Source organism: Onychostruthus taczanowskii, unplaced genomic scaffold (assembly GCF_017590055.1).
Source record: "Onychostruthus taczanowskii isolate IOZ18803 unplaced genomic scaffold, ASM1759005v1 scaffold30, whole genome shotgun sequence".
Taxonomy (NCBI): Eukaryota; Metazoa; Chordata; class Aves; order Passeriformes; family Passeridae; genus Onychostruthus; species Onychostruthus taczanowskii.
The window spans coordinates 2,558,156-2,580,605 of NW_024500350.1; the positions used below are offsets into that span (position 1 = coordinate 2,558,156).

Here is a 22,450-nt window from a genome sequence, read left to right on the forward strand (position 1 = left end):
TAAGTGTAAGGAGCCGTAATTGAGAAGGGGGAAGTACAGATGTTTTAATTGAGTTTGCAGCTAGAACCCAGAGTTGCAGTAGGCTAATAGAGAAGAGGTGAGGGTCTCCATTACCCTCTCCACTTGCCATTTCTCCTTGGCCTGCAGCCCCATCCGTCATGGCCATCCCCTCCAGGAATAGCTGCTCCGTGCCTAAGCATGAGGAAGAAAGGGATGGATAAAGAAATCAGACTAAACCAGATGTATAATGTGCATTTTATTGGTTTTAATCCCATTTTTTAAAAACTAATTACAGTCAGGACAAAGCATCACGTGTGAATCTGCAATAATGAATTGTTAGTGCTGATAATGGCCAAATAAAAATAGACTTATTCATGATGAGTGAGAGGAGAGAGCTTGTGCCCTGCACCACGGGGTCACCCAGTGTCCCCTCAGCCAGTACTGGCTGCACTGAACCATTCCCTTCCTGCTTTCTCCAGTAATTTTTAAGGCATTGCTATGTCATGTTTTATATGAAAAGTGTTCTCTGCTGTAGAGCTTCTTTCTGTTAATCACCCCAATTCTTCGGATGTATTTGTTTTGCTGCTGTGCAAGGACAGCAGGTGTCTGGGAATTCATGGTTATTTATTTGAGAAGCACTCATGCTCCTTGGGGAGCACAGTCCTTCTCAGTAAGGTACCATGGCAAAGGCTGGGGCTGGAACACAAGCACTCAGCATCCCATTCCATCCAATACCTGGATCCAAGCAGCTCTTGGAGTGCAGCCCCTAAGAAGTCACTGTCACACATTGTTGAGGGGGAAAGGGGGACACACAGGCCAGGGAAGAGAAGGCACATCTTTAAATGTAAGAGATGGCAGGAAAGAGGGTGGCAGGCTGGACTCCCTCCCTCCTGAGAAGGGAAGGGAGGGTGAAAGGAGATGAAATAACAGAGAACAGCCCTGTTTCCTGGCTGCAATGAAATGTGAAGGCAAGAGACTGAAATGGTCATGTGGAGGGCAGGAGCTGAGCCAAGGACCTTGCAATGCATGGGCAGCTCAGGGCAGACAGCTCAGCCCCTCCATCAACCCACATCTGCACACTCATGCAGAGGAACAGCCTCCTCAGCCTCTCCAGCTTCCAAAAGCTCATTTCATCAGCATTTAATTCTCCCTCCAGCTCTGCCCAGCTCCCAGCTGCCTTGCAGGTGGCTCCCAGCTCAGCTGCCCCATGAATCTGCCCTCCAAACTACTGCTTCCTAAACAAGACACCAGCACCAGATAACTGTAAAATACCTTCTTAATTTGGTACTGAAGATACTGCCATCAGCTTTCCAGGAGCACTTGGGGATGTTTAAACTCGCTAGCAGGGGCTGCAAATGCCTGTTTAGGATCAAGCTGGAGAGATGATGAAAAGTCTCTCCAGATTCTCTCCAGGCAGCTCGGCAAGGACACAGTGGCGGTGCTCAGGCTTGAGAGGTGCAGGGTTTTGCTTTAAAAGCTATGAAGTGGTTTTATACAGCTCCAGGTACTTGCATATTCCCCCAGGAGGAGCACTTCAGGTCATATGGAAACCAGAAAGTCCTACTTGAAAACAGAGCTTGATTAAAAAGAGCTGCAGTTCAAAGCTTGCTTTAGCGAGCGATGACATTTAATACTGCAGCAAGTGCAGAGGGCAGGAGGATTTGATGTGCACCTGGCTTTGAACCTGCTTTGATAGCAGGGGGTTTAAAATAGTTCAGGTGAAAACTTTTAAAGTTCTTCCTTCTGTCAGGAAACCCCGTATGATCTGTGCCCCAGGGCTTCTGAACACAGGACCCGGTGACAAAGTGCGGTGTTACTACAGCGACCACAGTCATCCTAAAAGCAGAGCCTCTCCTAGAGCTGCCTAAGGTAGGAGCAGCCTAATTGTGAAAGAAGCAGAGCAGGAGCAGCCCCCAAGCCCACCTTAACCCTGTGCAGAAAGACAAGACGGGGAATTCAAGCCCAGTTCCAGCAGTGTTTCAGGTTTTGCTCCCTTGTTTCGGGAGCTCTGCTGCTGCAGGCAGGGCTGAGCCAGGGCACAGCCGCTTCCTCCCGGCACCAGCTCATTCCCCTGAGTTAACACCCACCTCGTTTCAAGGCTAATTACCCAACGCGGGAGCCGGGAACGCATCAGTGTGCACAGCCGAAGCCTGGCGTGTCAGGACTGGGTAATTAGCACCTCCCCAGCCCACACCGATCCCGATCCCGGCCGCTGGAGTTCGGGGCCGGGCTGCTTGTACCAGCTCCGGGCAAAGCTGAGAAAGGGAGAAGGGCTCTGCCAGTGGAAAGCTCCGAGTCGTGTGCTGGTGCTGAGGGAAGCAAGGCTGATTTCCTTTCCAGTGGGAAGAGCTGTATCCCTGCATGCAGAGGGGCATTGCTCTGCCCAGCTGAGCTGTGACAGCACAGAACAGGATGGAAGTGTGAATGTAAACTCCCAGGCTGGAGAAATCCAGCTCTAAGCAAAAGATCCCCGATCACAGGCAATGTGCAAAGACATGATAATGCTTCTAGAAAAAGAAAATGTAACATCACAAAATTATTTCCTTCAAATTAGGTCTATTTCCACCCTTATGTTTTCCTTCAGCTGACACAGGAGGTTGGTCTGAGGGAGTCTCAGCAGAAAGAAGAGACTCAGTTATCCCAAACTCCTGCTGGATTCTGCACAGCATATTCCTGCCTTTGGGAGAAGGGACATTTAGTGATACAGCCAAGGCTGTTTCTTTCCTGTGTGCTGAGACCTGCAGCACACAGAGGGACAGACAGAAAATGTGCTGCTCTGACAGAGCCAAAGGCAGGAATGTCTGGACACTGGTTAACGGTGCAGGCTGCCAAGGGCTCAGCCCCAGGACTTTGTCCGAGAACCAGAACCGTAACAAGGCTGAGTCCACTCCACCCACACCCAAAGTGGAGTGAAGAAAGTCTGTGTCACCAAGCCAACGGCCTGGAAACTTCCCTTCATACTGCCTCTCCTCCTCGCTGCACAGTTCCAGAGGGGGAGCTGAAATGCTGGAGTCTCTGGAGCTCCAGAGGGAGTGTGCTGCTAACCCTCATCAGAGCTTTGACTCACTCAGGACAATGTTTGCTGTCACAAACACGAAGCAAGAGAAACCCCAAATGAGCACGAACACAATCCAGAAGCTGTGCCGGAAAGGGGAGAGGTGCTTGTTCACCGTCCCGCTGCCGAAGACCAGCTGAGTGTCCTTCCGACTGCAGTACACGAGGAAAGCTGGGATGAGATACTGGATCCCATTCCCGGCATAGGCTCCTGTGATCCCCACCAAGGACTCCAGATCGTGGGTGCAGAAAGCCACCAGCACTGGGGGAATCAGCGTGATGGCAGGAAAGACAATCCTGTCCACCACCCACGGGTAGGTGCCCCCTTCTCTGTGGAAAAGAGTCTTCCAGTTGTTGCGTAGGGTCACTGCAATGATGGGGAAGTTGGTGCTGATGGTGAAGACAGGGAAGAGGCCCAGGAAGTAGCGAATGAAGGCCACGCTGATGATCTCACAGTTGGTGAAGTTGAGCGTGTACATGTCCATGAGCGTGTCGTTGCGGAAGCAGTAAATGGCAGTGAAGGACAGGAGGCTGTAGAACGCCAGGATCAGGATGTAATCGAGCAGCACGAGCTTGTTGACGTGCTTCTTCTTGGAGATGGGGGTGATGAGGGATGGCAGGGAGTGCTGGCACATGAAGGAGTAGACGCACACCCCAAATAGATTGCGGATGCCAGACAGCTGGGCCATGGACGGGTGACCTTCAGCTTGGCCTCTGCTGATGCGGATGAGGGCCAGAATAATCATGAGGATGAAAGCTGGAGAGAGAGAGAAGGTCGCAGGTCAAGCCCAGGCCCACGCTCCTCATGACCTCCTCCCATTCCACTAGCAGTCTTGGCACCGGCTTTCTCCTGCTATGCAAGAGCATCTCCTTATCTCTTTGATGCACCACCTTATCTGAGGGTGCTACTTTCAAGGCAAGGTGCACAGGAATTAATTGTGATTTGCTGTCAGTGCCAGTCAGCAGATAAGGGAATGGGCTCAGGCATCTCCCTCCAGTCTCCTTCCCACAGGGACTCACCCTCCCACCCCCAAGAGCACAGGGCCCTTCAGAAGCAGAAGACTGACATGGCTGGTGAACCCTAAGCCCTCAAGGGTTTCGGTCCATGGATGCTTCTGCCGCACACACACTGGTTAAATACTGTCATTTCAAAAAGGCTTAAAGATGCTTGAGCTCTGACTTGGCTCCAGTCAACCCCAGTAACAGTCCTACACATTTCCAACTGGACTAATGTTTTCAAGACCTCCCCTACATGCACAGAAGCAGCAGCTACCAGCAAGCTTTCCTGTCCCTGGGATCTGTCAAGCATGATAGAGCAAGAACTAGCCAGCCATTTCCTGGGTAAGAGGAACAGGCTGTCTGTAGCTAATCCCAGGGTGGAGAAGCCAGTCTGGAAGGGACTAAAGCAGCACTGAAAGACTGCTATTAAAATTCATCATTTCTAGACACAAAGTCTGCTTGTCTACCCTTCACTTATGTCAGGAAAAAGCCTAAAAACATTTTACAAAGCTTATTACAAATAACAACATGCCAGGGACAAAATGAATTGAGGGGATCGGGCTAATGCCCTTATTACCCTGAGAGTGGAAATTTGAGCCAGAGCAGTTATTGTGAGATTCTCCTTCCTACCATGGCATATAAAAGCAGCAGAAAACTAATTCTGGTGTCACAAAAATTGCATCAGCCTAGAAAAGATGATCATCAGCTGCTGGAGTTAACAAGTAATGGGGAGAAAAGGACCTGCCTGGCAGGGCAGCAGGCAGTGAGATTTACAGTCTGGTGCTGCAATGGGTGAGCCACTGTGGCTTGCACAGAGCTGTCCTTGTACCAGTCTGAGGCACAGGAACAGAGCTGTGAATTATCAGGTAATGAAAAAATCAACAAAATGCTGAAACAACTACTACAGTCAACTTTGAATGTCGTAAATCCAGAGGAATTAAACAGAGCAGTGCACAGCTCAAGTCCATAGGAGGCTGGCACCAGTGCTAGGTGGGCAGGCTCACCATGGGGTGACAAGATCACAGGCTTGCTCTGTGCTCAGTCCTGCTCCCCACAACAGGCAGCTGGCGATGGGAAACCCTGCCAGGCATGGGACTAGGGAAAATAGTTACAGACCAGTTAGTGAATGCTGCCTCTCTTGTGCCCAGAAAGATCAGATTCTCACTGAACATTGCCTCCCATACACCCTAGCACTCTCCAAAAACCTCTCTCAGAAATTCACGTTCTCCTGCAGCAAACACCAGCTCCATGCTGAACCCTTCCCAAGCCACATGCTGCATTTCACCCTGTGCTGCCTCAGGAAACCTCTCGCTTCCAACTGTTTCCCAGTGACAGGGCACGTCTACCAGCCCTCCCCAAACACTGCACTGACAGCAGCAGATCCATTCCTTCAGGATACTGCGAGGCCAGGTCGTTTTGGGAGTGCTAGGCTCCATTTCCTCCCCCAAGGGCAGTCAGAGAGAGCTATGGAAGGCAACAGCTCATTGCTCTGGGGGTGTGCAATTCCCCTTGCCTTCACTCAAGCCCAGCAGGTGAGGGGCACTGTGAACAGGGGTACAGTTGTTGTGCCTCCCCCACTGCTCCCCAGAGGGGAGGTGCTTGCCAGCCGTATCTGCTCCAGCAAGAGACCCAGAAAGAGCTGTGTTCCAGGTGATGTGACATGGCTGCACTCCCTGGGGGTACACAGGCTACAAGGAAGAGGAAAAGATGCCCTGAGTAACAAGACAAAGCAGGTTGGGTAGCTCTGGAAATGTGCTGGGACTGTTCCTTTCCTTCTTGCCTGGGAGAGGTGGTCAGGCTCTGCAGCCCCATCCTAAGCTGGTCCTGTATCTGAGCTAAGACGTTACTCACAAGTCCCACAGCTCTCCCCCTGCACACTAGAGAGTGGATCTCCTCATGCTCTGCTCAGCACAGTAATGAGTGATCTATTTCCATCCCCCAACCCACGTTCACCATTGGCTCAAAGCCCCACTTTCTGCACCAGTGCCAACAGGACCAGGTCAGGGGAACTTGCAGGCAGGCACCCCGTCCTTGAAGCATCTCCCACAGACTCTCCTCTGCCCTGACATGTGCTTTTCTGGCAGGGAACACTGAAGGAGCAGAATTCTTGTGGACTCCCTAAATGATGGATGGTCTTTGGCTTAAGCAACTAGAATTTAATGTATTTGTTTTTCATTAAATATGCATTACAGAAATTTATTATAATTACAAGGAGTGAGGATCCAATACTAAGATCCAAACTAGTTTTGCTTCCAACAAGGCAAGCTCTGCTTCTCCTGCCAGAGCACTGGGGCTCTGCAGATGCAAGACCCTTGAGAGAAAAGGTGCTGAGTAAACTGGAAACCTCCCCTGCAGAATTCCAGCCTCAGAGAGGAGAACAAAAGCACTGCCCCATGGTTGTTTTCTCTCAGTCCCTGAGGCAGAAGAGTTTCTCACTCCTGGAACTGGAGAGCTAAAACTCTTGCCTGTCAAATTTATCTCTCTGTCCCTGAGAAGAGGTGAGCCAAAAAATGAAACTCTGAAACCTAGATATGGTTTGGATGGTAAGTCAAAATGAAAAGAAGATGACAGGCTGATGGACAGGCAGCTTTGAGCAGAAAAGAGGCAGCACAAGTTCCTCGGGCACACACAAAGCTCCCACTCACATCCCCTACCTGGGACAGCAGGCTGAAGGCAGTCTCACATGACACTATTTCATGTCACCTACTGTTGTCCCATCAGCTGTCCAACAGCATTCCTTCACCACAAGAATCCTGGAATGCATCAAAAGACCCTTGATGCATTCCTCTCCACACAGAACAGAGGACACAAGCAATGTGTTCCAGGTATGAAACACCTTCAGACCATGACCAACAGCACCCAGAGCCACAAAGCAAGGCTGACAGTAATGGCACCTTGGATTGTTAGATGGTTACAAGAAAAATTTGCTTTAAGCCTTGTCTTATATAAATGCTTAAAAAGCAATCAAGGGTTTTGCTTGTCCTGATTTTTCCATGGTGTTAAACCCACTCCAAGCCCCCACACCACAGACTTGGCAGTCAGCAAGGCACAGAGGCCACTTCTTGTTTCACCCTGTGCTCAAGCATCACTTTTAGTGAAGGATCTAAGTGAGCCTAAGGAAAAAAATAAAGAGGGGCTACGCCATAAAGGAAAATTGTGATAAATCTCATCCCAGCCATCCAACTGCCTCTCCTGCAGACTCTCTTTGCTCCCCTCACTGTCTGAGGAACAAATGTACTCAGATAAAGCAGACCTTGCAGTCAGCTACTGCTCCTCTCCTCTTGATTCAGGAGATGTTGATTCAGAGACAGGGCAGTTCTGCTCTGGTTCTTGCAGGTGAAGTAAGGATGAATATAGATGAGCAGACATCCAAAGTAGTACAGTTTGGGAAATATGTGAGTCTGGGGATATTAAGAAATACATTTTTGTGCATTTTGATAGAAACATAACAGAGCTGCAGAGAAGCAGAGAAGATAATTTAGCCATTCTGAGTCTAAGGATTATTTTACAGAGTCAGAGAAAACACCTCTGTAAATGAAAAATGGTGTTTGTACATGAGTTTCATCTCTCTGCAGAAAGGCTATTGCAGAAAAGAAAGTAAGTCCAAGCCTCAATCACATTTTTTTTTCCCCTGTCATGGTAGGTTCCTGCAAGAACTGATGCTCAGAATGAGCTTCTGGTTTAAGCCCCCTTGCATCCCTGCAAGACACAGTACTTGTGAGATGCTCACATCTTCTCCAGCCCTGTCCCTACTCCCATTGCTCCTTCTACACAGAAAGCCTGAAGAGAACACCACCACACCTGCCTGCCACCCCTTGCAGGGAGCAGAGAGGCAGTGGTGTGCAGCCACCCCACGCCTGGCTGCTCCCCTACCCCCAGCCATTTGTCTGAGCTGGTGCCATGACACATCTGTGGCAGGGCCATCCGTCACCGCTGGCTGACGGTGTGACAGAGCTTTCCTGTCCAGGCAGAGAATCAATATGCCAGGAAATAATGATAATGGATCACCCTATCCCCATGCACGCCGCTTGCTTCCCTTTTCGTACATTAGGCAGAATGATGGATTCCAGGAAGAAGACATTTTCAGGAGCTTCCTAAATCCAATCTCTTTGGAAAGGGGAAGATTTCTCCCCACCTCGATCCTGTATCAAGTCAAAACACAGCAGGCCACTCTTAAACAGAAGAACAGATCTCATTTAGTTTAACATTAGGTAGTTTTTTCATAGAAAGGGCACAAAAACAGGAGCAGCTGCTCTGTACACACTGTACAGGTGAGGAACACGTCAAGACAGTTTTACCTTCTGCATCCCCACCTGACACTTGTGCTGTCTGCTTCCCTGCTGATGTCTTTCTAAGTTGTTGGTGCTCCTTCTCAGAGCCATCTGGCTTCCAGCAGTGATGTGGGCAAGCTGAAGAGCCCACTACAACTCTGGAACCACCAGGCAGTCTGGATCTTTTGTCATTTGAAGTATTAAAGCACAGCTGGAATTCAACATGCTGGCAGAACAAAGTATTTGAAATTAAGACATTGATTTTTGAATTTAAAACTCATTTAGCCAGTTTGTCTTGCAGAAGCTATATCCTGCCACTTGTTCATGACCTCCAGTTCTCCACAAACTCCAGAGCAGCAACTGATTAACTTCTCCAGCCTTCAGAGGGGGTTTCTATATGAATTGACAGTAAAGAGGTAACATAAAAACCAGGTTTGCTCCATTAGATGTGGGAGCTGGAGTAGTTAAGGATTGGATTTGACAATGACAGAGCCTAAAACACCATCTCTAGGAAGATGAAGGATTTATGAGTGCAGAGACTGTGGGGAAACAAGATGGATATGTTCATAGAAGACAGCAATTCTCCAGAGAGAAACGTCAGAAGGAAAAGAGGAAGGAAATTACTTCCCAGAAAAAAGGTATGAGCAAAAGTTATGGAATATCACTGTGGCTCCTTCCTCTAATGGAGAGCAGGGACTTGTCTGGACATTGTTACCCTCCCTGCCCCAAAGCCTGAGGGAGGGTCCACATGGCAGGGAACTGTTGCTTATACACAGAAGTGTGACACAGAAAGCAAGAAAAAGCCTCTCAGGCACCTCCACTCCTCCAGGCCTGGCTTGCTTCTGCTGCAGCCACTGCTGCCTTGGACCAGCTGCAGCCCCTTTTCTTCACAAAGGGAAATTCCATTTAAAAAGTACTACCAGGACTTTTTGGCAACCAAAAGCAGTTCAGTGGAGCTTCTCTGCTCTAAGGGCATAATTTCCCTGCTTTTCTTCATCAAGCTTTCAATACCATAACCAAGATTTACAAGTATCTTCCCCAACTGTGGTAACAATGCCTGCCATGAAACCAGCTCAGCTGCCCCATCTCAGCCCACATCAGCTGGTCCCACAGACATCTGCACACCAGCAACAGCTCACAGCAGAAAAATGGGCTTGTACTCCTGTGTTTATCACAGATGCTTTTTCTCAACATATGGGAAGGAAAGAGCAGCCAGTGAGGCTTGTTTGCTTCTGGGGGAAAATTACTTGCATAGTTTATGGTTCTCTCTCTGCTGGTCACCTTTGGCAGAAAAACCATAAAACCTCTGCAGCCAGGACTCTGCTCTCAGCTCTGCTGCTGGCTTGGCCTATTAGCTCTGACAGTCACTTCTCTGTCCATGTAATAATCTACTCTTCTGAGAGAAGGGAATAATACACACCTTGATGTCACTGTGAGCCCAAACTATGGCTGTGCATGCTTTGGAAAGCACTGGCTGCAGAGCACCCATGTCCCATAACATCCAGGTGCTCTGCAGACTCAGCCACATCTTGCCCATCCTGCCTTGGGCCCTACACAGCAGAGTTTTTTATCACCTTGTTCCACCAATGTCCACTCTGAACAGAAAGCAGCTTTTCATGCCACAGCCCCACTCTGAAAACCTGAGTGGGCACCATCACCCAGACCCTTTTGCAGGGTTGAATATGACCTTACATGTCTAGCTCCCCTTCTTCAGCTCTCAGGCCCATCAGTGTCTGTTAAGTGCTCTTTTCAGGAGCATCAGCTCCTCAGGCAGGATCTGGTCCTGTCCAGAACAGCAAATCACTCTCCATCTGTGTCTGAAGCTCACACAGGCACTGCTTCACCCCGTTGCCTCCCACAAACAGCACTGAAATGAGCTCCTCAGCCGACAATTCCAAAAGCAGGCATGACAGAAGCACAGCATTTTAACTAACTCTTCATAAATATATTCACTTCTCTTAGTGAATTATTTACCCTGGGCTCTAGCAGCAGCTTCATCTGCTCTGAAAGGGATATAAGAACATGAAGTAACTTTGTTGAAGCAGCATGTCAGAATGAACATGCAACAGTGTCCTGATTTACAGTCCAATTCCCTCATCCTCCTGTATGCCCTGCAGTGTGAAAGGAGAGGGGCAGAGATCACAATGATCCCTCCTTAAGCTATTTGCAGAAAGCTCAATTTCTGATGTGAAAAGAGGCTACCCACCTTGAGGACTGTGGGCACTGGCAGACTAATTTCTCAGCAGGAGGCTGGAAATGCAGGACTTCAGATAACTGTCACCCCCTCCTAAATCAGCCTCCTCTGTAGTTCTCAGTCTCAGTACCTGCAGGGATGTAGCACAGTGACCCCAGGCTTCTGCAGCAAGTCAACTCCAGCACAGACAGTTCTGCTGCTAAGGATGGCAGTGACACTTACCTGAGACTGCCTGCAAGGTGAGATGGTCTGAGACCAGTTCTGTGCAGAGCAGTGCTGCAAAGAGCACAGCTCTGGTGGAAAGAGCAGAACTACCAGAGAAACCACCAGATACAGAAAGTCAGCTCCACTAGCATGCTCTGGACAGCCCTTTCCTAGTTTCTGCCCCAGAAGCCTTCTACTAAGTATCCTGGAAGGGGATGGGATGGAGAAAAGAAGGGTTTAACACAGGCTTCCCAGAAATTCTTGTTTGCTTTCCCTCCATCTTATCGGCCAGGGGAAAGAGCTGGGGTAGAGATGTTATTCCTGAGGATGTAATTGTTAGATCATTGTTTGGGCAGGGTTGTGAAGGCTCTGTCTCAAGGGCTGCATTTACTTGAATAGATGTGGTGTGACCCAACAGGGAGAGAGAACTGAGCCTGTTAACCGAACCCAGAAGTTTATTACTCTATGAACTATCTCTTCATTAAAATACAATACTTTCTAATAACTACAATACAGCATCATGAGCAGCACACAGAGCACAGGCCCCCCGTGGGAGCTGTCTGGGAACATTTGGCAGAGACAATTTAATAACAGCAGTGATAATCACACTACCAATGTCTTTAGAGCCAGCAGTCCTCACCTATAGAGCTGGACATCTCGGGCTGCAACAGGCTGCACTTAATCGGGTTAGCTGTTAATACACAATAGCTCAGTGTTTGCTGCTCAGCTCCACCAAGCTCTGTCCTTTTGTTATCTTTCCTAATCCATACCCTATCCCATGATGCTGCTAGACAGTTATTATCCAATATTATCCAATAACAAAGAGGTAGGGCTGTGCCCCAGTGAGCTGCATCCCCTCTGCTGTGAGAGGTGTATGGGACTTGCCTGGTTCAGTCTCTCTTTGTTGGGCTGTGCCCTTCAGCAGCTCACCCCTAACAGTATCCACTAGATCAGGATTGAAGAAATAAGAGGGAAAAAAACCAGCTAGATAAGCAAGTCTCTTTATAGAACAATCCATTGCCACCATAGATTTAAACCCTCCAGGAAAAAAAAAAGTGTCTGAAATCCAAACAGCAGAATTGGAAATACCAACAGCTCTGAATTTATTGATGGCTCAGTTAGTTTAGCCTTCTGCATGAAGCCCTGCTCCAATAACTTTGTAAGAAACCTGGAAACAGGCTCCAAAACTAGTAAAGGAATTGACCTAATAACAACTCTCCACTTTCCCAAGGCTGAGGTGGAAGAGAGCTGAAGGAAAGGCAGGAATTATACTTTGGGGAAGGACTCTCTTCACTCCACAGGAACAATTTGTACTCACATGGCCCCAGAGCTGGGTGAGCCAATAAGGTTCCAACCACAAATCAAAACAAGGCTTCACTGTAGGCACCATTGTCAGGATTTAAAACAAATGATGTTTCTTGACTGGCCCTTTCTCCAGGGAAGCACAGCAGGCAGGCTCCCTGTTGCACCCCTCGGGGTGCCTCTGCTCCAACTCCCAAGGCAGCTTAGGTACCTGCAAAAGGCTGACAAAGCAGTCTGAGGAGCTTCTGCATTGGGAAAGGGATGAGAACTTGGGTAGGCAAAGCCTTACTCATCTGCCAGCTCCTGGAGAACAGAGATCTCTAAGCAAGGCTAAGGCCAGCAGTTCAAGCACCAACTGCTGCACTGAATTTAACCATTGGCACTCGCCAATGCCAAGTGACAATCAGTTCTGCAGCCAAGTGTGTAAGCTGCTATTCTTCAGAAGACTGGCAACAGCTCCATTCCTCTGGAAGCCCTCTCTGCCACCAGCCTCACTCCACCTGGAGACACAAATCAACCCTCTGTGCTCCCACCAGTCCTGGCAGGGAAGTGCCTTGCCATGCCAGCCTTCCTTCCAGATGAGCTGTCCATGATCAACAGGCCCAGACAGGGAGAGCCCATCTGTCTGGGCTCTCTAGCAGCACAACACTTGGGCTTGCAAACTCCTCCTTCAACTTTCTCCTTTTAGAGGCTTCAGAGGTGCCTGTCCTGGTTTAGTCCCTTATCCTGGGAGGATGCCAGATAAAGGGCTGATCCCTGGAACATCTCCACATTCTTTGAACTGGTCCATTTTTAATTTCCAGCTCAGAACCCAGTGTTTAAGCCTGTTTTTCAGAGAGAGAATGATTTTTTTTTTTATCTGTGAGGTATGCAATGAGACTGCTGTAGGGTTTGATAGCTGATGTGCTGCTTGTGATGAGCACAAGGCTCTGGAAGAGGCTGGTGACATTTGATTATCACTTAGATCAGGAGAAAGAGTGGAAGCAACTTTCAAAGGCAAGGCTGACACTGTTACAAACACCAGCAAAAATGACCTTCACACACAGCTAGCTCTCTCTGCTGCCAAGAACCATCCTCTCAGCTGCTATCATTTGAATCACCAGTACACCTGGGGCAGTGCTGCTTTACATCAGCCTCTTCTGCTCAGAAATCCAGGGACTTTTCACCAGGCTGGGGAGAAGGGTGTGTAGTGGGTCCTGTGGGAGGCACATTGCAAAGTCTGGACTGTTCTCCCAGCTTAGGGAGGCTTGATTTTTATAAAATCATGATGCAAAGCATGGGACAGATTCCCATCCACACCAAGCCAATGAGCACAGGTAAGCTGAATATGCCACTGTCCACAGGGGAATGTTTTCTTTCTCCCACACAATAAACAGGTAGGTGGGAAGCTGCAGTGTTGCTCTGCTGCTCAGAGTGCTTTGCAGAACCACCATCAGCACAAAATGGCTAAAACCAACCCAAGGAAGGTGAAGGAAAGGCACATTTTATACCAGGACTAAGAGTTCACATCTGGCCATCAGCATGCAGGTAGGAATAAAGTCCAGAAGACCACAAAACACTACCCAAGACCATTCTTTAGACATTCTTTAAACACACCAACCTGTGTTTAACTCACAGCCCTGCTTTTGGAGGAGGGGACAGCAGTGATGTGAGGACATGGGAGAAGCCAGTTAGACAAATCTCACCAGTATGGGATTGATCCTTACCCCGAGATCTGCAGCAGGAGCTTTTTCTCTGCTCCCTGAATCACATGGCTTTTTGACAAATTGCCTTTCCCTATAAATCTATCCCTCATCATACACATACGGAATCTGTTCTCCTAAGTAGCCACTGAGGTGCTGTCAGGGTCATTAACTATCATTATCTGGGGCAGCTGTTCCCCAGCGTGCTGACGCAGGAATCAATCAGGCTAAAGCATGAATTTCCCCTACACTCCTCCAAACACTGCCTTTATCCCTCTCCATCAAGCCATGAAAGAGAGGAACAGTTCTGCCATCACACCAAGGTTTAGCAATCCTTGTACTGGAAGGAGCTGGCTAAAGGGAAACCAGTGGCAGATGAGGCAGGGATCAGACTGTCACAGAGACAGGATGAGGTCTGACTGATGTCTTTACCAGGAAAAAGAAGGCAGGGTGATTGGAACCAGGCCAGTCAGCTGAGCAGAGATCACTCTTATAGAGAAAAAAAAGCCAATAAAAAATCCCCATGCAAAACTTTAGTACCCCTTAATCAGATAACCTCTTTCTCTGAAGAATGGAGGGGGCTTCCAAACCTTTCATGTGCTCAGACAACAAAGGAGAAAAACAGGCATTCAGGATTTTCACACCATCCAAAGTCAGGATTCATTAACTCAAACTGTTCAACATCTTAGAGTTGAGAGCTTAAAATCCAACTTAATTTTCCTGGGTGTCAACTGCTTAACCCCATCTCAGGAATTCTCTAGAACAGAGGATCCCTATTCCTCTGCAGTGATTGCCAGCCACCTCCAAACAGGATGAATTCACAGAGAAGGGACAATACCCAACTGCAGTCTGGCCAAGAGTATGTGTGTAATGGGAAATAGTTAGAGAAGCAGCTTTTTTCTTATTCCAGTGACAGGTATGAACAGAGCTAATTCTGTGTCTGAATGGTCTGGATTTACACACCAGGAGACTGTTAACCTGCAGAAATGCTGATCATTAACCTGAAGAAATGCTCTTTATTAGCCCTGAGTATCAATCACTCTGTCTAGGTGACACAAAAATAGACAAACCTGAACATAAACCTCCACAACCCACACACACCTCTCAGCCTTTAACAGCATGTACACACACAAGCCAGACACGAGGCAGCTGCATCTTTGAATAACAAAGGCCTTGGGGAAAAAAAAAACAAAGCAGGAGTGATGTCTTACTTCCCTTAAGGGAATGATCTGTCTTCCCAGAAGTTCTTGGCAATATTTTAGAAAGAACTCATGGGAGCAGGACTTCCCAAGGACAGCACACATTGGTTTGGGGGTTTCCAATGCAGCACATCTTACCATAAAGGACGACCAAGGAAAATAAATGCAAGCAGATGATAAAACTAAGGGTGGAAAGTCTGAAAGAAATGCCTTTTTTTCTCAGATCAAAACAAAGATTGTCCAAAGTCTGTTGTGCATATGTGTGAGAATAAGAAACTTCCAACTGCTGGGTATCACAGCCAGCACCCAGACAGGAGACTTTGCCAAACCTCTTCTGCCCCTCACACAAACCAGACTAAAATCTCATTTACCAGCCATGTCTGATAGAGAACAATTTGTTTTGTTTTCATCAGAAATTTCATCCTAGACTAAAACCTTTCTCCTCAAAGATTTATTAGGCCTGCACAATTGTCCTCAAAGAGGTTGTTTTGACAAGCACTTGCTTCCAAACAAGAGTCTTGCCAAAGAGGAGCGTCAGTGGCGTGACTCAGGCTCCATCAATGGTAAAGGGGTGGCCAAGCCTCTGCCAAGACTCACCTATCCATCTCATGAGGGATGTCATGATTTGAAGATACTTGGTCTTCTGCACATTGAAGAAGGTGAAAGGACCCAGGAGGAGCGTGAACGCTGCCTGGAAGGACAACAAAATCACACGTAAGATTAAAAAACAGAAATTCTGCCAGCAAGATGAATTTATCAGAAGAGCAAAGCTTGCATTGAAAGTTCACCTCCAGACATGTCCATTTGTCATGAAGCTTTCTTTGTTGCTTAATTTTACAGCTAAGTTGGCTGAGACACAGGGGTTCAAGTAAGCTGTTGGGTATCAGAGAACATGCCTTGGGCACAAGTAGAGCTCAGGATCCTCTTGGCTCTCAGCCCTTTGCTATCACTGCTACAGCACTCCTTTACTGACACATTTCAGTAAAAGCTCTCAGTACAGCCTTACAGAACATTAAATATTAAACTGTGGCCTCTTTGCCCAAGTACATGCTCAGTTTAGGTATGAATAGCAATAGTCCTCACCAGTCCACTTCCATTAACATTGATGGGGTGGCTTCGGGGTATCCCAGGCTCAACAGCAATGGAGCCAAGCCTGCCCAGAGCTTTTCCCCCCCATGTTTTGAGTCACCTGTGTAAAACATACAGGGTTTTTTATAACCATAAAAATAGATAGTGGGAAGCTACAGTGTAACAGTTCAGCTCTTGGAAGCTAAAAACCTGTGCAAAATGAGGGAAAGAGTCATCAAAGAGATACTCAGAGAACTTAATTCAGTGTGGCAAAGTAAAGGTTCTTCAATGAAGAACTTCCTCACTGCCCTCTTGGATGCCTATTAAGAGACCAGTGTTTTCCTAGAGTCAGAATGGTTTGTGCTGGAAGGGACCTTGAAGATGATCTTGTTCCACCCCCCCGCCATGGGGAGAGACCTTCCTCTAGACCAGGTTGCTCAAAGCCCTGTCCAACCTGGCCTTGAAGACTTCCAGGGATGGGGACAATTAAACTGGGGTACACTGCAGCACCAGTCTGTTGCATCTCTTCCAGCTGGGCTGCAAAATACATCCAACAAAGATCCATCCTAGGAATCTGGACTATACAGCTTCCCAAGAGAGTTTCTTCTAGCACCTCCTAGAGCACACAAGGCAACCATGCTATCAGCCCACGCCCTGAGGTGACATGTCCTGTGCAGCACTGTCACCTCTGCTCAAAGCAGCACTCAAGCCTTACCTACACCAGAGAGAAGAGCAAAGGCTTCACTGCAAGAAGAAATAGACCCTGGCTGCAGTCTGAACACTGAGATTGAGAGAAACTACTCGTAAGAGGGAGGCAAAATGGGTGTTAAGAGAAGAGAGCCCTGCCTGTCCTCTATGGGATGGCACCAGCTAGCAATACTCTAACAGGTCCAAATGCTGTAAGCAGGCAGTGCTTAGAAAGCCACAGCACACACAGCATAGGTTTGTAGAGCATCCCAAAGAGATTTTTAAGAGACAAATATTCAACATTAATATTTACACATTGCTCTTTTCCATGACTTCTTAAAGCAGTTCAAGAAAAGGTGTCACCAGAAGCGAAGAACTGGGACTCAGAGGGGCAGGTCTGCCAAGCCTCAAGGTCTCTGTCAACCCCAACAGAGTCAGGACAGAACAGAATCCAAGCTATTTTAAGACTAGCACAACCCCAAGAAACCTTTTTTGAGACAGTTTCAGAATATCTGCAAGGCAAATTGGAAATGCTTCATATCACAAGTATTCTCAGGTGATGAAAGTAAACCCAGAAGGGGAGCAGGGGAGAGAACCCTCCGTTTGACATGTTGCTTGGTGGGGATATATTCAGATCTGGACCATTGCTTACACCAAGTCTTGCTTTTACTGCTCAGTTTAAAAAAAAAAAAAAAAAGGACAGGAAGCATGCACAGAATTCAGATTTGTGAAGCAATTGATGGTTGTTGGATGAAACTCTGAAATCACACAGAACACAATGCCACAGGCATAACTGGCAAGACTAAGAGCCAAATCAGGTTTAACAGTTATGGGACTTGAGGTTTTAACATAGAATCAAAACAGTCAGTTACAAACCTTTTTTTTTTACTCTTCTCCCTCTTGTTGCTTTATTCTAATTGGGATCTTAACTCCACTCTTTTCTCTTTAAATAAAAAACCAAGCTATGTTAAACCATGATACCTGCCCACTATGGACTGCTACTCTATCCTAGAGCAATGCACAAACTCCAACAGACTAAAGAAACCTTTGTCTAAAATGTGATGAAAGGCAAGCCCCCAAAGCAAACAAAAGTTGATACCAACTGTCTTACTGACAAGTATTCTTGAGTTTGTGACTAATCTCTTTCAACCTTCTCTCCCAACACTGCTCCACACAGCCTCCCCTCAAATCAGTTTATAGCTCCTGCATCAGAAAGCGCTGAACACAGAGAGATGGACTGAGGATGTGGTAATTAAGGACCAGGTGTCTGCTGCAAATGAGGATGCTCCAGAACCAATTGGCAAAACAGCCCCTCAAACCATAGCAAGGATTGACACAAAATCACCAAGCACCAAAGCAGCTGGGTCTGAAATCCAGATTTGCCTCAACCACTGAGGAAAGGAGACACGTCAAGGTGGATTTAGGGCTCAGCTGCTGAAAAGCAACCTGAGGTACTGGAAGAAGCTGGGTGTTCTTCACTTTCTGCAGAGCACCTTAAACAACCAAATCTATTCAGCAAGGTTTTAAACTCTCTTCCTCTCTGTTCATTACTGCTTAACTCATGGGGAAGACATACAAGTTGTGCTTGAATGGTTGAATGTCCCCCCATCCTTTAGGATGATCAGTGTCTTCTGTTCTTAACAAGATCCGGGTCCAAAAGAGCCAAGCAAGAGATTAATTCTAGTGCAATAGGAATTTATTACCTTCTCCACTTGACACCCATTAGTGATCCAAGATGAATACCCATGGATCAATACAAACAATGCTAAGGCCTGCAATGAGATGAGGTTGCCTTGCTTTGCAGGAATTTGTGCCAACCACTGTAAAGGAAGGGAAGCTACAGAACACACTGGACTGCTTGGAAGAAGAAAGCTTGAGCAGAACCGGACATTAAACATTCAGATCAACATCATTTTGAACTGAAACTGCGTGCAGCTCCACAGGATTGAGCACAGGGCAGGAAAAAGGGGCCAGTTTCACACCAACAGCGAGGACATGAGGACAAGCACTCAGTCCCTGGATCAGAGTAATCTCACCATCAGCCATCAAGAGTCCCAAGGCCAGGAACTCTATTTAAAAACACATCCCCAAAAGGATGAGAAGAGACCACAGGAGGGTGTCTACTTTCTCTACCTCACTGTGCCAGACACCTCAATCCTCTTCCAACCCATTAAGTTAATTAGTTTCATAACTCCCCCCTAAGGAACAAGTAAGCCCAAATAAGCACCTTAGACATATACCCAAACTTTCTATCCGATGTTGATTAGTTTCATAACTCCCCCCTAAGGAACAAGTAAGCCCAAATAAGCACGTTAGACATATACCCAAACTTTTATCCAATGTTTTCCAAGCTCCAGTCTCTCCCAGAGGGAAATAATTCACAAAGCACTTCATTACACATGTAATTCAAACAATCTAAAACCTACACAGAAATCTGTACCGGTCAGCCCTGTCAGAAGTCAAATATGCAGAGCCCTGGCACATGAAAAAACCCTCCCAAATGTTCCAGTTTACCTCTTGAGTCAGCTGAGGTATTTTCTAGGAGTGTATCATTCTCTCCCTAAGATTCAGCAAATAAACCCACACAAAGCAGAATGGGCATAGTCTACTTTGATTAAGATTTTTCTGCTAGTGAAGTGGTTTATTAGAAACAAGCAGGCATAGGGGGCTGATTCATGACTAAACTGAAACAAAGTAAAGGAATGCTTCCTTCAGCTAAGGAGGAGAACTGAATCTATTAAATGCTGTTTAAATTCACAGGATGGCAGAGAGAAACCATTACAGTGCTTTGGCACACGGCTGGCTATTAAGAATGATTCCCTCATTTTCCTCCAAGCTCCTCCATTAAAAGGGAAAGGCCAGGAAATCACCAGACTCATCGTGGAGGGTATGTGGAATCCACACACAGCAAGTAAATGCAAAATTCTTTATTTTTCCTTCCTTTCTCATGCTAAAAAACAGCGTGAAAATCCAGCACACTAAGGACTAAAAAAGACTGTGTTTTTGTTGCTTTTACTGACATTTCCAGTCAAAAAAATGAGAAACCAGTGAGGGTAGAAGAAAGAACAGCAGCTTGTCACCCTGAATTAGTCTTCCCTGCAGGCTAGTAGGAGCCACAAGCAGCACACCAGCTTGCTCAACCCCTGGGAGGGTCTTCAAATCCATTCCTCCCACCAAGCCAAGCCACAGCAACACAGGCACCAAGGTTTGGGATCTTCCCTGAGCTGGCAACTCAGCTGATACCACTTTCCCAGCCTCTGCACCTGTCAGCTCTTGGTATTTCAAAATGAAAAAGCAGGCTGGTCAACTCGAGTCTTCTTGCCACGGGGGAACTAACTAGGGCTTACCGTTGCCTGGAATATATTTTTATATATATTTATATATTTCTAAAAGTATATTTTATTAAAGCTCTTATGTTAAAACTTGGTTACATAACCTTGTTTATTGGATTATCTTCTAAAAGCAAGAGTAAGATCAAGCGTTAATAGGACATCTGGTTGGTTTTTATCAGCTTAGTTGCAGCCAAGAGGACCACCAAGACAGCTCTCAACCACTAAGTGATGGCCAGCTAATGCCAGGAGCCTTTCAGACCATACAAACATGCTTTAAGCCAGTCAGAGGGCTGTCTGACCAAACGGGTTCTTTATTGACCTGAAGGGTCCATCTATCACTCTGAGCCAGTACAGTTCAATAGCTTTCATCTGCTGCTCAGCATGTGGCTTTTACAGCAGCAGCCAATATAGCTCAGGAAGCACAATTAGCATCCAAAACGTGGCTGATTCATGTATTAGATACAGTGGTTACAGCATTATAGCCAGTGCCTGCATACATTTGCAAGAGGACCATCTGAAAAACCAGCCTCATTCATAACTGTCATCAGAACTTGCTTGTTTTCATGCTACACAAACTCATCTGTAAGAATTGCATCTGGTTTCGGTGCTTGCCAAGTAGTGAATTAAAACCAGTAGCTATTGCTTCTTATTGATTCAGAGCCTTGGAACTCTCAGAAAGATTGTGTGGAAGCAGGGTATGTACCTGAGCAAAGTGAGACCATGACTGTTAAATGCAACAAATGTGCCAGAAGCAGCTCAAAAAGTGCAAGAATAAAAAAAAAATAAAAATCATTTGTGCAGCACAGGGCTATCATACCAATGAGAAGTTACTAAGTTTCAAATATCAGAGCAATGATCCCTCAGTTTTAATGTGAAGATGGAGAAGAGGTGTTGTAGTGCTCACTCCTTAGCACTCCCATCTCCCTCTGGGCCCCCAGCCACCCTGCCTTTCCCTTTCCTCTTCCCTGCTTTTTACACCCTCATTCAAACCTACAACCCACCCCAAGCCATAGAATTCCTTGGAGTTCTTGCTTCCCTTTGACAGAAGTGACAACATCTCAGACAAACTTCACTTTAGGATGGTATCAAGCTCCATCTCTGCAGATACTGATGTTTAGACTTCACAGCTGTTGAGCAATGGTACTGCTGCCCCACAAGACAGCACAGCAAATAACCCTACTCTAAAGAGGGGTAAGATAAGATCTCACTTAAAAGTCACTAGTTTAATAAAATGGATCACTCTCCTTGGTAGACTTCAACACTTTTGCAGGGAAGCCAAGGGCTGAGTGATTGATACTGGACTGTGGGTACACAACATTCCCACAGCAAAGCCTGACACCAGTGAGACACAGGCTTGACTGGGCGAGCACTTCCCAAAGGAAGCTTTGCTTGATTCAGTGCTCAGAATTAAGGAAAGTCTCCTTGAGCACGGCAGGAAAAAGCAGACATTTCTTACATGCTGTCAGAAGTGGCAACTCTGACACTTGCTCTGCTTCTGCAAGACATCCCCGAGCTCAGAGCTATTTCACAACTCAGATGAGCACTAGAAAGGACAGATGAAACAATCCAACAAAACCAGACTGCGCAAGTACAGAGAGCAAACAAGATGTCAGGGAACTGGGATACTCTGTTCCCACCTCAGGTGCTTTTCACTAGAGTGTGTCACATGCAGGGAAAAAGAAGTCCAAAAAGCAAAACTGGATTCATTGGTATGGGCACAGGTCAGAGGTTTTATTCCTGGCTGGAAGGCTGAACCAGACCTATCACCTTTAGTAATTCCTTAGGAACTGCTGTTCTGTGCACATCCTCAGGGAATTTTTAGGGCTGACTTTGGAGAGAAATGTTAAATGCATGGTGCTTTGCCCACTCTTGTTTGGAACTCCTAGATGAAGAAAACACCTTCATGGCATTTCAGACCTATCTGCAGCTCCCCCAAGCACACACCTGCAGTCTCTGCAAGCTCTTCTGTACCCACTTCAAGCTGTGGCTACTGCAGTGCTACCCCAAGGTGGGCTCCAGTTACTCCTGCCAGGGCTTTTCAGCTAAAACATTTTAAGAGAAGGATCTTGAGTGTGGTGTCCCCTCTACCATCTCTTGTCCCCTTCACTAGGGTGACAAGGCCATGTTTCTGTCCTACATGAGCTCATATCTCAAGCTACAGAGCCAGATGGCCCATCAGCAAGGGCGGCGATCCAAGCTTTCCCTGGTAAAGCTTTACCCCTTGCAGCGGACAGTACAAATATAAATACATGGAAAGAGTCTGATTGTTCAGGAAGGAGCTTTTTAGAGAGCTAAGAAAAAAAAAAAAAAGGCTTAAAATCCACAGCTTCTCAAGGCTGGAGGCAGGGCTGCAGCAGGGGCCGTGCTGATAGGCAGTAAGTTATCAGCAGACAAGCTGTTATGAAGCTCGAAGTTGGATGAAAAGAGATAAACCAGCCACAGAACAAGGACTGCAAAA

General features: G+C 46.9%; 1 protein-coding gene across 3 annotated transcripts in view; it reads right to left on the reverse strand.

Moving 5' to 3' along the window:
• Nucleotides 1-237: 237 nt before the first annotated feature.
• TMEM104 (transmembrane protein 104) overlaps nt 238-22,450 on the reverse strand; it is a 44,136-nt gene continuing 21,923 nt past the window's right edge. For all 3 annotated transcript variants that reach the window (XM_041409276.1, XM_041409274.1, XM_041409275.1), the window contains exons 9-10: nt 15,503-15,596; nt 238-3,811 (exon numbers count right to left, since the gene is read on the reverse strand). In XM_041409276.1, coding sequence (XP_041265210.1) covers nt 3,051-3,811; nt 15,503-15,596 — 855 coding nt within the window. In that variant the 3' untranslated portion in view covers nt 238-3,050. The remainder of the gene's footprint in view (nt 3,812-15,502; nt 15,597-22,450) is intronic.